Source organism: Metarhizium acridum, assembly GCF_019434415.1.
Source record: "Metarhizium acridum strain ARSEF 324 chromosome Unknown scaffold_276, whole genome shotgun sequence".
NCBI classification, from domain to species: domain Eukaryota; kingdom Fungi; phylum Ascomycota; class Sordariomycetes; order Hypocreales; family Clavicipitaceae; genus Metarhizium; species Metarhizium acridum.
The window spans coordinates 1,578,683-1,595,533 of record NW_027094025.1 but is presented as its reverse complement, the minus strand read 5'-3'; the positions used below and the strand labels follow the sequence as shown (position 1 = coordinate 1,595,533).

At 51.2% G+C, this 16,851-nt stretch overlaps 5 protein-coding genes across 5 annotated transcripts; 2 read left to right on the top strand and 3 right to left on the bottom strand.

The window, feature by feature from the left end:
- Nucleotides 1–145: 145 nt before the first annotated feature.
- Nucleotides 146–4,541, bottom strand: RGR1_1 (mediator complex subunit). The gene is made up of 3 exons (XM_007815670.2): nucleotides 3,252–4,541; nucleotides 2,003–3,189; nucleotides 146–1,934 (listed from the first exon to the last, which is right to left on the bottom strand). The coding sequence occupies exons 1-3, from the start codon at nucleotides 3,972–3,974 to the stop codon at nucleotides 545–547; spliced, it is 3,300 nt and encodes a 1,099-aa protein (XP_007813861.2). The 5' UTR covers nucleotides 3,975–4,541; the 3' UTR covers nucleotides 146–544.
- A 463-nt stretch (nucleotides 4,542–5,004) lies between these two features.
- Nucleotides 5,005–6,088, bottom strand: ZWF1_2 (Glucose-6-phosphate 1-dehydrogenase; the record flags this gene model as incomplete). Its single annotated transcript, XM_066120463.1, has 3 exons — nucleotides 5,005–5,008; nucleotides 5,090–5,201; nucleotides 5,263–6,088. 3 exons carry the CDS (start codon nucleotides 6,086–6,088, stop codon nucleotides 5,005–5,007), a joined length of 942 nt encoding a protein of 313 aa, XP_065974751.1.
- Nucleotides 6,089–6,197: 109 nt separating this feature from the next.
- ZWF1_1 (Glucose-6-phosphate 1-dehydrogenase) lies at nucleotides 6,198–7,057 on the bottom strand (the record flags this gene model as incomplete). The annotated part of the gene is made up of 4 exons (XM_066120462.1): nucleotides 6,198–6,626; nucleotides 6,713–6,733; nucleotides 6,820–6,895; nucleotides 7,038–7,057. The coding sequence occupies 4 exons, from the start codon at nucleotides 7,055–7,057 to the stop codon at nucleotides 6,198–6,200; spliced, it is 546 nt and encodes a 181-aa protein (XP_065974750.1).
- A 2,210-nt stretch (nucleotides 7,058–9,267) lies between these two features.
- RPL33B (60S ribosomal protein eL33) lies at nucleotides 9,268–10,074 on the top strand (the record flags this gene model as incomplete). Its single annotated transcript, XM_007815668.1, has 5 exons — nucleotides 9,268–9,292; nucleotides 9,391–9,400; nucleotides 9,616–9,711; nucleotides 9,787–9,887; nucleotides 9,977–10,074. 5 exons carry the CDS (start codon nucleotides 9,268–9,270, stop codon nucleotides 10,072–10,074), a joined length of 330 nt encoding a protein of 109 aa, XP_007813859.1.
- Nucleotides 10,075–15,447: 5,373 nt separating this feature from the next.
- On the top strand, nucleotides 15,448–16,851 carry J3458_013471 (uncharacterized protein; the record flags this gene model as incomplete). The annotated part of the gene is made up of 4 exons (XM_066120461.1): nucleotides 15,448–15,697; nucleotides 15,822–15,905; nucleotides 15,965–16,081; nucleotides 16,151–16,851. The coding sequence occupies 4 exons, from the start codon at nucleotides 15,448–15,450 to the stop codon at nucleotides 16,849–16,851; spliced, it is 1,152 nt and encodes a 383-aa protein (XP_065974749.1).

The window sequence follows — 16,851 nt, the reverse complement described above, 5'->3', positions numbered from 1 at the left end:
CTCGCTCCCAAGCCTGAATTTTTGTCTCGCGAAAACATGGGCGTGGCCACACCACACAAACTATTCCATGTGTTGAGACCCCTTGCATACCATGCGACAATTTTGCATTTGGAAATGAAGCAATTCACTCAACTACCTAGTAATTAATGAATCAATTATAAATCGTCACCCTCAGCCGAGGTGCGTCATGGAAGACCTGATGTAGTTTCTTATACAAAAGACACGACGGCATGGATTGCTTGCATGTCGCTGGCGGCGGGAGCAGCTCACCCCATCCCGCGCTACCTAGTCTAAATACCTAAATGCACCGTCATTGCATAACGAAAAAGAAATGGAAATGCCAGTATTCGCTGCTATATTTCAGCTACCTACCCCGGCTCCCCTAAGCACAGCGTGGTATTCCAACTCCGCCACCCATTTTATATATCGAGGTATCATTAAGCGTAGCATACAAAACTTTTTTCCGAAAAAAGAACACCCATTTTCTCGAATTGCAGGGGGAAAACACGACAAAACCGCACCCCTACGCTGTTCCTGTTATCGTCTAATCCAGAACAACTACTTCGTTGCCCTGCGTCACTCCGGGTCCGCTAGTTACCGTGCTCCGAATGGCTTCATCCACAGCCAACAGCATGTTCACAACGCCATCCTGCGGACGACCAGCTGCGCCCGTCGAGAGGCCGAGCCAATTTTCGCCTCGTTTGTTCCAGATCGGTTGCAAGGCTGTGGAAACGCCGTCTTCAGCGTTTGGTTCGGCGTCGGATCGCCAAACGTGCCACCATGCCTGGCTGCGGCGGGGCTGCATTTGTACTTCCAGGCGGATAGGCTTCTTGAGCGTCTTGGGGTCTGATGTGATGGTGTATTCGACGCTCATCCAGGCAACTGTCTTCATGGAGAATTCTATACGGCCCTGGCCAGCAGCCTGAATCGGTTCCCATTCCGTTTCCATCTCGTCAATGGCCTGGAGGGCCGGCAGAGACGCAGGGAGCCAGGCAGTCAAGACTCCGATGCCGCCATCACTATTGACCAGCTGTCTCATCAAATCGAGCACCCGGAGATGGGGATTACCCTTCTCAATTTCGATGTCGATGTCATCCTTGGACAGATCCAAAACCACACGCCAACGCTTGGGCGAGTCTTCCATAACCTGGTCTTCATCATCGCTAGTCTGTTTGGTCTTGAGTTCGCTGTAATAAAATGTTATTTGCCGTAGAGTCACTGACTCAGTGGTAATGGTGCCATTGGCACTCTCCAACGCTTCCAAAAAGTTGACGAATCGGTCAATGGCTTTGATTCGTGACTTGAGCGTATCGAGTATTGGCCTGCCTACTGCGCGTTGTATACGCAGGGCGAACTCGCCCCGTTTAGGGTTGTAAGATACATCGCGGTCCGCGAGGCCGTCGAGCGAAGCAAACTTGGAAGGTTTCCTAACCTTGAGAATTGCTTCCGATGTACAAATAAGCTCGTTTTCTTTGGTTCCGTCATCAGCATTTTCAGGCTTTGACAGACATCTGATGCCCCTGAAAGTAATGCTGACAATATTGTCTGCCCACGCTTTCTTTCGCACCAGGACAGCACCGGACGCTTGTCGGATAAGTGACAGGAGATCCAAGTTATCGAGTTGCCCTTCGCTGTTTGACAAAGTGTCCTCCTCTGGCTTGCTCTGGTCAAAGACCATGGAGGGAAACAATGCAGAAAGTGCCACATCGGTTGATGGCAGTCGCACTGTTTGAGATACAGACAGGCTAATTTTATTACTTGACCTGCTCTTAATTTTTTGTCGGTGCAATTCTCGGAGGTCGACTGATTGGGCAATGACTCCTGTGGTAAAGAATGCCAAATTCTCCCAGAAAACATCTGACAAGTCGGGGTAGCCGTTGTTGAATGGTAGTTTTGCCTGGAATCTAAGTGGTTTGCTTGCTCCGTTGGGATTTCTATAATCCGGGTTAGCCATCGCGAATAGATAGATCACAGGGCATAATGGTGGGGAAAAAAGGCTTACGACTCGAGCAGCCACCACTCGTCGCCATTTAGGCTCAACACAACGACCACGAACCAATTTGAACCCCACCCGTCCTTCTGCAAACAGATGACCCGAGTCCAGTCTCGCACCTTGATTGCAGATTTCAGTTCTTCCGCAGCCAATGGTGGTTTTCTAACGAACCATCCCATCAACGTCGCCCGACAGTGCAACTCATCCTCCATGATCGCACAGCGAAGAACTTCCAAGCAGTTGAGACCATCTTCCGCGGGGTTTTTTCCCATGTTAAGCTGGTGCTCTGGCTGTATAGTAAACCGTGAAGGTGGTTTTAAAGCGAATACGCCCGTCATAGGTTCGAGTAGCATCGAGGCTTCTCCGCTGTGTCCTACTTGTGTCGTCAAGCTGGAAAACGCAGGGTCGGTCCTCGATATCCGAAGAGCCATACTGGCTTCATGATTCTTGAATCGTGCCACTGTCAAAAGCTTATCGTGTATACTAGTAAGGATGAGGTCGATGTGCCGAGCAATGACATTTGTTAACAGAGCTTCTGCCGAGAGCTCATTCACATTGAACTCAATCTCTACATCTTTCACCTCCTTGTTGTCTCGGTACCATTTTACCACCAATTGGCTTGTCGATGAGGCAGCCTCTTTGCCGTTTCGTGAGCGATTGCTGTTGACTGCCACTATAATCCAGCTCTTTGACCCCATGGTTGTAGACCGTCCCGTCCAGTACTGTATTGAAAGCGCCCGGTTCAGTGGTTCCACATTCAATGTCCCTGTCCAAGAGGTGCGACTTAGATGCATTGCCTGTCTTTTCAACTCATGGATCTTGGTCGTTAGGACAAGCTCGTGGAGAAACTGGTAGCAGCCCAGTAGACCTTCTTTCCCGAGAACACCATTCACACAGTTTTCCAAGTAATTTCTTAATGATTCGGGGATTGACGAGGCTGCTGGCGTAAAAGCGTATCGGAAGTCGATGAACCAGAACTGCTTCTCAAAATCTTCATCCGCGATGGTCAAGTCAACCTCAAATTCGCCTTCAACCTTGAATGTAACTCGTCCGGAACCGATCTCGTAGTTGCGAAAGTGATACGGAATCTTGTCGAAGTCGTCAAGGTTGAGTCTCAGTGACAGCAGCGTGTTCAACTCGTTTATCCACTTCAACTGCACCTCCGGTGTTAGGGTGGGCGGTTCGATATATCCAAGCTATCAAACCCGATTAGCACCTCCATGTGAGATCTCATGAATCAAACATTGCTGTCACTCACATCAGGCATCCAAGGAGCTTTTCCGGTGGAAAGCACTTGGAGAGCAGTCTTTAAATCCGGGCTTGGCATACGGGCAAATGTCAGGTCCCTTTTCACATTAACCATTTCGTCGAGAGCGGCGTCGTAAAGGATCCTTTGTTGATCTATGTGAAACTTGAGATCAATAAGTTTGCTGACCAGATGAGCCTTCCTGCTCCATTCTGCAATAACGAGGGCCTTGAGCCACTTTCCATGCCATTCTTGTGCAAAGTTAGTCAGTGCCCCCTTCTTCCTCAAGTTATCTGCCGAGCTATCGTCTGGTCCGCTGGATGAATACGATGAACTGCCGTTTGCCGCCGCCGCAGGTAAAGGCATCTTGGCCATCTCGGCGATTTTGTCCTGGAGGGCATTGTGTGAGGCCTGTGCTAGGCGCGTAAGAAGGAGTGATAAAGGAACAAATCCTTGAGTAATGTGTACGATTTCGTCTGGGAGGTCGTTCATGCGGCTTATAACTCTTTCGGCTTCTCGGTTTTGATTTGATTCTTGCGGTCGCGATTCGTCGTTGCCGTTGATAGCTTTGGCACTACCATCTGCCGCTGTTGCAGCAGAAGCTTTCTCCTTCGGAAACCCTGGATTCTGCGGTGTGCCATTGGCACCGTTAACACCGTTCATGGAGGAATCCCTATCATGATCGGTGCGCGTGCCATTGTGGCCGCTCGATTCCATGGTGATGACGCCGGGCATTTACCCTCCTCCAACGGCCCGCCTCTCCGGAAACAGATTCCACGACCGTCGCCCCTGACAACTTCGTTCGGCAAACGGCGGTGGTTCTACGTCGTGAAAGGATATTTTTGCCAACCATGGGGGCCTGAATTCGGTTATTCCAGAGGTTAGCGCAAGAGGCGCATGCTCTCTGGGACTCCCGTCCGCAGTGTCCAGCGAAAGGCGCTAAAGCACGTGGAGGCGTCGCATGAACCAAATCAAGAGCCCTTTGGCTACTGGATATTCCGGTGTCGAGGAGAAAGAAAGCGGTCTCCGGCGGCTGTACGGACTGAGGTGAGGTTCGCGTGTCGGGGTCGTGAGCCAGGAACAAAGACCTTGTCTCGAAGACTTTGGAGAGTGACAAGCGGAAGATCGACGTGACTAGAAAGTGGGGATCGTATGAAGTTGTAGTATTGATACTGATACAAATGTAAGTTGATCTGTTGACGCTAGAATTCACTTTTCTGAGGGATGCGATAATGTTCTAGGTGATGCAACGCGCGATTGCAGTGATTCTGATGCACGGAGTGATGATTGCGATCATGGCTGCTGTGGTTCTACGCCTCTTGGACAAGGCCGGGTCATGTGAGAGCAGGCGCACGAGCCACATTTTTCCATTCTTGGGCGCTTGGCTCATTACATAATCAGCCTCCTTCGGTAGCATGCGGAGATGGTTCGCCCGTCGGCAAACTAGCCGTAATGGAGTATCGCGGAGGCAATTAATCCCATTACAATACAGAAATTTAAAGAGGCACTCATTTCAACACTTTATGGATAACATCTGGTCCAAAAGCCTACATTTGAGACATTTTTGTTGCGCCAAAACTACCATAAGCTGAAATTGAAAAGGTTGCTCTATTTATCCGGCCACGTTCCCTATCCGCTGATGGACATTAATAATCAACAAGCGTCACATGGCGCTTCTTTTCTTTGATGGGCCGTCAATGGAACGACTTCAATATTCCGACTACCAGGTCACTCCCATCTAAGCAATTTGCATGGGTGTTGCCGCTTAGCTGACATGGAGTTAGCTTGTAATTTTATTGAAACGTTTCCAAAATAGTACAGACATGGTAACAATGACAGCGACAACTTACAACTTGTTTGGTGGTGCAGCCGTAGTCGTGGGCCATTGATAGCCGGCAGCATCACTGAACTTATAGCCGTACGAAGCAGTGAAATCATCGAGAACAGCAGGGCCGCGCGAACCTAAAACACAATGAGCATCAGTCTACCAAGCCGCAGCAGAGAGTCTTGAGGCTCAACATACCATATGGATACTCCATAGGGATAATTTCCTTGTTGTCATCCAGGTAGTGGAGCAGGGGAGTGAAAATGCGCCAGCTGGCATCGAGCTCATCGTCACGAACAAAATTGGAGTGGTCGCCCTTGAGGCAGTCCAGGACGAGAGACTCGTAAGCCTCGGGAATCTTCAAATCCGAGAATCGTCGTCGGTAAGTAAGATCCAGCTCAGTAACCACAGTCTGCATGCTCAGGCCAGGCAGCTTCGAGTTCATCTTAATGTACACACTCTCGTTGGGCTGAATGCGCATAACCAGCTCGTTTCGCGGAATGTCCTTGAAAATACCAGAAGTGACATCCTTGAACTGGATTCGAATCTCTGTCTTTTGCTCGTTCAGGGCCTTGCCAGCCTTCATGATGAAAGGAACACCGTCCCAGCGCTCGTTCTTGATGTACGCAACCAAGGCACAGAAAGTGGGGCATCTCGAATCTTGGGGGACAGTATCGTCTTCCTTGTATGAAGGTTTGCTGCCGTCCAGTGACTTCCCGTATTGTCCAATGATAGCATTCTTGGGCTCTATGGCAGGGATAGCACGCAGGACGCGCACCTTTTCATCACGAATATCTTCCGAGTCGAATGAAATGGGTCGCTCCATGGCCAGGAGAGTCAAAACCTGCAGCAAGTGGTTCTGCATGACGTCTCGAATAATGCCAAACTCATCAAAATATCCTCCACGTCCCTCAGTGCCGAATGGCTCCTTGAAAGTGATTTGAACATTATCAATGTGGTGTCGATTCCAAGTTGCGCCGAGGAAGGAGTTACCAAATCTGAGAATCAGAATATTCTTGACCATTTCCTTACCAAGGTAATGATCGATACGGAACAGCTCCTCTTCCTTCCAGTCAGGCTCGAGTGACTTTTGGAGTTCACGGGAGCTTGCGAGATCCTTGCCGAAAGGTTTTTCAACCTGAAACAACGCCAGTTAGCAGGCCATGTGGTGTACTTGGCGGGCAATAGAAAGTGGCTGGGGGGTCACGTCGACGCACAATAACCCTGGCGATACCCTTGGGAGGGTAGCAGCACTTCTTCAAATGCTGCGAAACAATTGTGAAGACGCTGGGAGGAAGAGCCATGTAGAACAATCGGTGAGTCTCGGGGCGGCCCTTTTCAATTTCGGCCAAGTGGTTGTTGAGGACCTCAAAGGACTCATCCTTGTCGTACTGGCCCGAGATGTATGAGCAAAGACCCAAGAAGTTCTCGAGCTGCTGCTCAATCTCCTTGGTAGGGGTTTTGATGTACGACTTGATGCGCTTGAGGTACTCCTCATGGTCCATCTTGGTACGCGCATATCCGATGATTCTCACATCTTTGGGCAGAAACTGATTTCGATACTGGTACCGGTTAGCACAACAGATGCTGGCGATTCGATTGAGCTGGACGGCGCAAGGTGACAGCTCGGAAGGATAATTATGCTCACCAATCCAAAAAGCGCTGGGTACTAAAGGATAAGGTAAGCAGCTTTGTTAGCGCAAACGTGACGGCAGAAAACAGTTGCATTGGGGGGGGCGCAATATGAGGCCGTACTGTCTTCTTCTTGGCCAAATCGCCTGAGGCGCCCAGCACGACAATGGACGTGTTCTCCTTCAGCTCCATGGTTCTGCTGTATACCGACGACTAGAATCAGCACAAGGCGCGCGACAAGAGGGATTGTGAAGCTCAGGGTCAACGAGAGTCTTGGACTCTTGATCAAGTCCTCCCCACCCAAAAACCCGGGCTTCCCAGCAATGGTGGGGTAGACGTACGCTGCCTGGGTGTGGTCCATGATGAGCTCTGCAAATCGCACCGGGCGACAAGATGAAGGCCTGCGAGGATAGAGTCGAAAAGGGGTAGGACAACGGTCGTGGGATCAACCTATGTTCGATAGGAGGGGTGCAGGTGAAAGGGAGAAGGAGAGGCGAAGCAAGTGTTTTCAAGGAATGATGAAAGTTGTTGGGCAGTGGACTCGGGCTACAGAGGGCCGGATAAGCTGGGACGGAGTAAATAATGACCTCAGGACGGGCGTGTTTCGGTGGGCAGCCAGCCCCAGTCAATTCCCCAAGCTGCGATGCACTTTGTGCATGCAGTCAGTAACTACCTAGGTACTTAAGTAGTTACTTAGTAATGAATCTACTTACTTAAGTAAGTACTTAGGTAGCACTATCCGGCGGCAAAATTCGAGCCCCCAGCTCCCAGCGTTGGAGGGGTAAACACCAGACAGCACTTGAGCCGGGACTGAGGGGCAAGTAATTGAGGGGGGCACGAGGCTTGGAGTCGGCGTCGACCGTGACTTCCTTGAGGGGACGCTGGGTTCTGGTTCCCACCAGACTGGCACACCAAGCACGTCGTAGCTGGCTTACGGTTCCATGACATAGCAATTGCGCATCATCACTTCATCAACAATGGAAAACCTTGCTTGTCGCGTCCGCTCCACTTCCGGTCCTCAGGTGCTGTCCCACGCAGTGCTTGAGGTGCTGATCACGGACAAATCGTGGCAATCACAGTCCCCGCCACGATTTGTCTTCAGACCTCGAGTCTCAGGACAGGCCATCAGGTCTCATTTTCCCGTGTCGCCAATGCTCCAGCCAATGAACGTTTTGCTCACCTGTTTTGGCCGTCACTACCGCTCACGCATGCTCAAAGAAAGCTGGAGTACTCCGTACGGAGTAAGCTTCTGCCACTTCTTTGCTTGCGCCATGATATCCACTGATGCTCATCTGCCTGCGCCAGTCCGGTGCCTGTCCAGCGTGTCCGAGCCTTCCGCCTCCCAGTGCCACTCGCACACTCGCACTCAGCTCCAACTTGTACTCCCTGTCCTTCACTGAGATTCGCTCGGTGTTTGCCGTCTATGGTTCATCCGACAAGCTCAAGGTCAACTTGGCTGTGAGTTGACGGTGGCTCTTACAAGTTTCAATTGCCATGGTTTGTTCACCAGTCTCGGTACTTGTCCATTTGCACCAGACGCTGTGCATGTAAAGCTCTTGCAGATGTCAGTATCTCTTTCGAGGGATTTTCCCGCTCAGCGAACTATTTTGTTTCCCTATTGCTTGTTTACCAAAGAACCCTTCACCCAGAGCCTCAGATAGTCGACAATTCACGGCTTTCTTGTAGCAACCTCTCGTTCCTGGCATGACTTGAGCCCCGTGGCCAGCATACCGTCCACGAATGGCCATCGTCAGATCCGCCAAGGATACTGCACACTTCTTCGCAACAGTCGCTCAATGCGAAAGCTAGTTGCAACGTAGCTTGACCTCGTCGATATTCGGAGTTACTAGTATGCGGCTATCTCGGATCCCGTTGCTCTCGCACGCCACTGTGGGACAAACGTCAAGTATCTTTTGCCTGCAAGTACTGATAAATGAACCGGTGGACCCGTGCAGTCGTCCTGGACATCTAGTATATTCTTCATCCAGTCCATCCATCATCTTCAGCCACCAGATAAGATGCCTCAAGTACCTAGTTGTCATTTACCGACGACCCGAACAAAACCCTCTCGTTACTCCTCCATCATCACATCACATTTCTAAACCTGAAGCTTAATCATGCAAGTAATAATGACTATACTCACTCCGTATTGCCAGTCCAGTAACATAAATGACGCCCCGTCTGTCATCATGGGCAATGCGTTACGCAACGTTGACGATTGCCGTGCCTTGGGGAGTGGCTGGTGAGAAGTGGATAAGCCATGAATTTCATGCGGCGGTGCAACCCTCGTTCCGCAGCCACACACTTTCACGACAAGGCTTGCCGACTCTACCACACAAATTCAAAATGCTGCCCTAATGACGCACGTGATCTGAAGGGCACAAATTTTCGCCCTAGTGACACCACCACACACCATTATCGCATCCACTCCTACTCAGCCGAACATCACGACACAACCGACGTGCACCAGCAACCAGGGAAAGGTCTTTTAGATAAGACAGTTTCCTACCACTCTTTCCTTGTATACTTTGGTTGATTGCGAGGGTGGTACAACAAAAAGAATCTGCCAAGATGCCTTCCGAGAGCGGTCACAGACGTGAGTTGAATCCAACCCTTCTTGGCTGAACAAGGCCGTCATTTTCGCGATGCTCGGTCCAGCAATCGGAAACTATGGGCTAACCGTGTTCTCGACAGTATACGTCAAGTGAGTACTCCTATGCGATGAGGATCGAATTCGAAACGAAGTCTCTTGCGGTCAGGTGGAAATGGGAGTTGCACGACAAAAGATGTTATCGAATCTCGCCCTGTTACGCGCGTTGGGCCGTGCAACAACCCCGTTGAAGCCGACTTGCATCACGCTCTGCCGATGAGAAACTCTGCGACAGAACCCGCGACTCTTTGCTGACGGATTTGAATTAGGGGACGTCACTTGAGCTACCAGCGCTCCCGCCACGTCACCAGACCTGGCACCAGCTTGATCAAGATCGAGGGCGTCGATGACACCTCTGCTGCCAAGTAGGTCGCCCAAAAAACACCCACGGCCAGGAATTGTCACAAATTTCCACGTACTGACCGAGATTCCATCCATAGCTTCTACCTCGGCAAGAAGGTCGCCTACGTCTACCGCGGCCAGAAGGAGATTCGTGGATCCAAGATCCGCGTTATCTGGGGCAAGGTCACCCGGCCACACGGTATATTTGCACTCTCCCTCTAGCGATCTTTTGGTCACAAGTCGCTCTCTTGCACCAGGGTTGGACTAATGCGATTTTTCTTCCCACAGGCAACTCCGGCGTCGTCCGCGCCAAGTTCTCTTCTCCCCTTCCCACTAAGTCTTTCGGTGCATCGGTTCGTGTGATGCTGTACCCCTCTTCGATATAAGTGCGAGGATTCGGAATGGAGTTGGTAGTGAGGACGGTTTTCATTTGGCTGCATTGGTCGAGGCAAGGATAAAGAGCATATTTGCCTTGGTTTGAGGCATTCAATTCAAAAAAAAGACTTCAAACCCTCAAAATACCCGGATGCTTCGTTGTCTTCGAACTATTTGGGGGCATGGTTTTTTGTACCTCGTGTGTGCATGACGTGAACGCGCGGCTGCGGGATCCGAGCCTGAAATCTTTTTTACTTTCCCCCTCTCATTATCGACGCTTCGTCCTTCGGCCGATATCACCTTCGAAATCGGGTTGGCGTTCAAAATTACGAAGTATTCTTGGTCACCGTCGACGTCGCTGGCCCGCCTGTCTGTTATGTAAAATAAGGATTTGATGATGGCAGGGGGCTCTATATTGAGGAACCAGGCGACCTGGTGATGTCTGACAGGTGCGCTTATGGGCTGTCTATATTGGAGAGAGTACGTGTCTGCCGGTCCGGTCGGGAGCTACTCGGAATCACCATGGTCATTGGTTGCTCCTTGGGCACCCTGCGTTATGAGTTCTGCTTGTTGTTAATAGGGCGCGGGCTAGCAAATCGATTGATTAGATGGCACTGAAAGCATAATTTCCATAGGGGTACCAACCGCGTGCGATGTACATCGTGACCATCCAGGCGCATGGTGCTTGACATGCCGCTACCGAGGACTCCCATCTTTCCCAGTGTCCCCTACCGCATGTATCAAATCGTTCCATTGCATCTTCCCATCTCTGTAATCACGTCTCGTAGAGCTATTGTTGCCAAAGAAACACCCTCCATGGTCCAGCTCCGATATCGCTGCCCGGATTTCAACGGCGAGTACCCTATAGTTGCGCTTTGCCAGACCACAAGTTGGGAATTTTGTAAGCTTCCGCCTGGGTGAGTGAGGGTCACTGGATATTTGAGAGGCTCCAGGGACTTTGCGCCATTCAGGCATCACTTCTAGTCGCGCATTCTTTTGTTTTACTTGATACTCTGTGATTACGCAAGTATTCCCGCTGCACCCGGCAAAAAGGGCTACCTGGGTATTTATTTAATTGGAGTTCGAGCTCGCCGTTCCGCTTGCTTTTGCACACCCTTCTGGTGCCAAGAACTGGGAATTTGATATATACCGATATCAGTGCGACAGATTTACTGCTGTGTACATTGTACACGGAGAACCTCCTTCCGATGAGCATCTGCTGGCTCAAATCAAAGAGAATTGGGCGAAAATGATCGTATACAAGCTCCACACAGTGACAGCTGCTGCATTGTGCCACGAACAGGGGACAAAGCCATGGCGTGGCGGCATCGAAGCAAAATATCTCATGCATAAGGAAAGAAAATCGAAAACAGAGAAAAAAGGCTCCAACGCAGCCTGGGGCGTGGCTGTTGAGATTCAATCTTTCTAAGTGAAGCCGCATCTGGGTGTAGGGTAGCCGGACCCTAACCCCAAGAAAACAGAGCCTTCCAATTCAATTACAATCCCACATTTTACATTGACTTTCACCCCACAACCTGTAATGATCTCAGTCGCGGCTGTCGAGCGGTAGATTGATGCAAAGTTGGCATCAGCCATGGCTGCCCAGGCCACAACACCTAACCACTGTGGTTGGTCGGCGATCAATGGCTGCACCGATGAAACGAACTATCCGGCAGCCGGTGGGAATGGTAATTGCCCAGTTATCGCCCAAATCTTCAAAGCACTGGCTGGCTTCCTGGCTTGGTGGGAGCACAGTGTGCCTCAAACGAACATTGGACCCGTATCAAAGATACAATTCAACCTATGATAGCGAGACCGTGGGCAAAGTATAACTCCAATTGGCCTCAGGGCGGCGGGGAGACAGACGCACACAGCATCTTTGCACCACATATTTGACGACGGAGTAGGTTGGCTGCTGCGTAAACGCAGCACGTAATGCAGAATTTCGCCCTCGATTAAACTGAGGAGAAAAAGCACATGGTTGGCATGGGGGCAGTGCGACTGGGACCTCGAGGCCTTAACGGTCATGCAATCAATACATTTGTTCCGGAAGCATCGGCAGCCAGTCTGGATCGTGGCACACGGCTGATCAAACAACGCCGGTCATGATTCAAGAGATGTACAAAGACCAAGAGGAAAACGGTGCTGACCTTTGCCCGGTGCCCAGGGGTGGACGTCTGCGGATTTCTTTCCAGTGCAGATATTATGAGATTTGCTACTCCGTAGGCGCACATCCAAAAGGTTAGGCGATGCTGTCGTCATGGAAGGACTGCAGATCATTTAATATTTTCCATGTCAGCGGCATCATCGCGTGATGGAGCTGGCGCCGATGCAGTGCATATCCCAACCCTGTCTGCACTCTGCAGTAGTGGCATGGCGTCTAGGCAACGCATAGCGTCGACGCAAGTGCGGGCCAGGTGGCTTGCTCTTCTCCAAAGATCTATCAAGCTTTCCCGCCTTCTGACGATGGGGTTTCCCCTCGTGCAGTTTCACAGCGTCATGGGAAACCACTTGTTTCAGATGTGAGAAAACAGACCTGTCGACACCACTCGGCCGATTCAGAACCGTGCACGAACAGACAGTGAGTGCAGTCTCCATTGTTGCCGCCAGGCAGGTATTGTCATTGCTGAGCAAGAGGTGAATGCGACTTGCGTCACGATGCGTACTGCATGGCCAATTGGCCTCGAGTTGCGGGACATGAGGAAGCGGAAGACGGCCATTTCGGGCCACGCCAAAGCCAATTGCGCCCCAAGCGTCCAACAACTCGTGGCTTGGCCGGTTGATATTGAGCAAGATGGTGTGAAGGAACCACAACCTGGACAACGAACACGAAGTCGGGCCAGGGCAACATGGTGGTGATGTGCGTGCCTGGCGTAAGAAAACACTGGGGCTGGCGTCGTAATGGAAGCGAAGCGCCCACGTCCAGGAATAGCTCCTTAGTTCGAAACGACGGAGCTCGAGTCGGGGCAAAACTGCACTGCTGCACTGCTGCTGTTTGCTCAAATGAATTCCATGTGTCATTGCAGCAGCGAGATTCAATCTTCTGCTGTCCACCGACATGAAACGAGACTGTGGCAATGTGTCCGTCCTGGAGATGCACCGACGCCCAACATGTTGAAAGGCTGAGCGGGTTTCCCTTTGATCGGTGCTTGGAGATATCTTGCAGCTGAGGCCATTGCCCATCGAGCATCTCTTTCTGGTGCCTGAGAGAATTGACACGTCATGATTGATGGGATCCACTGGAAGCGAGGCAAGTGCCGACATGGAGCATTGAATACGGGAACTTGAGACTCGAAGTACTTTACTCCGTACGGATAGATGCACTTGATACAGCGGGACCACCAGCCAAACCTTCCTGGTGGTGGTGCCTTCCATTCTGGCAGCTGGACAGGGAACATGGAAGCAAGCGCCTGCCGTTCCAGCAAATAATTGATCGGCAACTTGCCAGTTTTCTGGTCAGTGACTTGTCAGCTGGTGAACAAGAATTGCACTCCAAAGTTAAAGAATTTCGTCTCCCGCCTCTCCCACCTCGTATTTCAGAGACTGCCTGCGTCGATTCCTGCATACCTCAGAGCTCCGATCGACAAACGTCTTCAATTTCAGTTTAACAATCCTTTAACCAATCTCATGCGCGACCAAACCACAAAGGCAGGCCGCATCTTCCTCGCCACAGCCTTTCGACTAGTCGACTAGAGAACCGCGCGTGAGCCTGGATAGCAGGCGACGAGGTACTCCAAGCTCTCAGTCTCGCATACCGAGTACTATTTTACGACCATACTCCGTACTCCGCAATAGGTATCACGGGCTAGCGATACGAGTCGATTTCCAGACCTCCCATCTCCTCTCCTACCTACCTCCTACCCAATCCGCCTTAGACACTTGACAGCTCGGAACTACGACTCAAGCGAAGGGTCCAACGACCATCAGCGATATACACGTACTTTACAGCAAGACATTGACGGTTTTGCCATTCTAACGTCTCATATCCACTCGCCAAACAAAGACTGCGACTTGGGCCCGTGGACTGCTGACCCACAGTCTTCAGGCACATTGGTGGTGTGTTTGGATAATTCATCTATATTAGGTACCGGAGTCTATTCGGTCTGTCGATACACCTGAGCTGTGTGCAATCACCGTGCCAGTCTCATCAAAACCCACCAGCACAGCACTATTCAGTCGACCAGAACGACAAAGCTACTGCCCAAGAAGAAAGCGAACTAATCATCCTTGTCAGGACTTTCCTTTACGGGCTTGCTGCAGTTAGGTTCGAGAACGGCAAGTACAAACAAGTACCAAGGTAGTGGATGAGGGACACTGCCATCTCAAAGCTGCCAGTTCTGTGAGACATTACTAGTCCTTTGACGTCAACAAGCAAATTCCTACGGAGTATTGAATCTGGCAGAGGGCCCAGCGTGGTCGACTAGGGCCAAGAACACACAAACGCAGACGGCTGCTGGAACCCTGCTCGCCATCCCCTTGCACATGAGCATTGACGGGCTCGCGTCGGTCTCCTGATATTAAGATTGCAGGAAACGGCACTTCACAATTTGTGCACTTATTAGCAAACCCTTTGTTGTTAAGGGTACGGCATCATTAACGACCCAACACGGCCCATTGACTGGACCCGCCATCCATCCATTCCTCAACATCGGCTGATCGTCCCACGGCGGGTGGTCGAATTGAGTGTCGCTTTCAGTATCTTTGAGTACGGAGTAGGTAACTTTGAGAAACGGACCGTGTGGCTTGGTTGCCCAGCTACCTGCACGTTTACTTTGCACCGCAAACGACCGCGCGCCATCTGGCATTGCACCATTGAGCCAAAGGCTCACCTTGTGGTGCCCCGCGTCTTGCGCCACCCTTCTTCCCCCATCTCCTTGCCACTCTGCGACAAGGCCAAGTCAAGCGCCCTCCTATACCCTGGTTGCGTGGCCAAGGAGCTCGAGCACCACCCACTTGAGCTTGTCACAGCTCTCGCCAGGTCCCACCGGGCTTCAGGTTCGGGACGCTGCAAGCATTCGACTTCCTCGCCCAGCCTCTTGCTTCAGACTCCCACTCCCCTTCTAAGCAAACTAGCAAAACTCCACATTTGAGAGCATCCTCATTTTCGCATTTTGATCCAAGAGGAGCTTTCTTATCGAGCCGACGCCTGGGACGGGTGCGCTGTCCCGCAAAGATATCCCGGACATCTAGAACCCTGGGTTCGCGAGCCGTGTTTGTCTTCGAATCCCTTACCCGCCAACTAACAGACTCTCGAAACACCCGATCCCTTGACTCCGCCAGCGTCCAATTTGGCGCGAGCGCCAGGCTACTCTCGTCAGATTGTCCAAACCCATCAAACTGATCAATCCACGCAATAAAAGCGAACCCACACCCGGTTGTTCGCCATGGCCTCTCGCGGGGACCAGTATCAACAGCGGCAGCAGCTGCAGCGCCCACAGCAAACGCCGTTACAAGCTTCGCTGGAACAACAACAGGCAGGACAGGCAAAGGCGCGTAGTTACAGCATTCAATCTCAGAAAACCCATCGAAGTAGTGGGAGCAAGCACGATTTCCACGAGACCCACGAGGAAAAGGAAGCTAGGCGATTACACAGCAAAGCTGATCCCACATTAGCTATGAACGAAGCTGAGCCATGTAAGTGATCAGCAATATCCGATGCGCGTTCATGTTGATGTTATCATCATCATCATCATCATCATCATTACTGCACTGTTACACCTCCTCGAAACTCGAAATCACGACTAACATATTGTACTAGCCATGGTCGCGGCCATGAAGTCGGAAAGGACCCAAATCTCTCTTCGCACAATACAGCACAAGGATCCCTGGGGGAACCCCATCGGTATGTTTTGTCGGTTAGAATACAAACAACGCTGGAGTTGGTATGCTGACATCAGGTAGCGGACCCGGACAGATCAAACCCAACCAGAAACCGATGGGAGCGGCCGCTGGACACGATCCGTAGCTTTGAGGCTGCCATTGACGGTGGCTATCAGCGTAAATCACTATATCGAGCAGGCAAGTCGTGTCACTCCAATTTGCCATATTCATCGTGTGTGATCCGTGGCTAACCCGACTGGCTTTTAGACACTGATTCAGTAGCAAACTGGAATAGACGAAGCAGTGTCCAAACTGCGAATCAGCCACGATTCCCTCAAGACAGTTATTACGGCAGTCGGCCTGTTTCGTTCAGGGGAGATAGCCAGTATGCACTACCCACGCCGGGAACAGTAAGGAACAGCGTCTACGACAACCCAAATGCCAGCGGCGGCTACAATAATAGTGGCTATGAAAGAGGATATGCGGGCAGTAGGCACCTGTCTCGGGATCGCAGCCAAAGGGTGCAATCCGAGTCGCATTACCAGATGTACGGGCGCGAGCAGGGTGTTTATCCTATGCCTCACAAGGACAGGTCATATGAGACTGTAACATCCGCTGCACCTAGCGGCAACTCAGATCCCGCTGGCTATCAGACGGACCCTACGTCCAGCGACAACAGCTCGATCGAGAGGGTATCACCAGCGAAACGGTCCGAGCCCGTCAATGATTATGGCATCGGATTCAGTCAAACAAATGCATACGATGTTCAAAACTTCTCTGTCGGCAAGCAGGTTAAGGACAATTCTCTGCCGCCACTGCCACTTCCTCATGCGGAGCCTCAGGCGGCTCCTCCGCCCCAATCTGTGCCTCGCAAAGGGTCTCTTTTGCGACGAAAATTGTCACAAACAAATGCCAATCCAGAGAAGCAGAAGAGCTGGTTTAGCCGTCGCTTTAGCAAAAACAGCTAG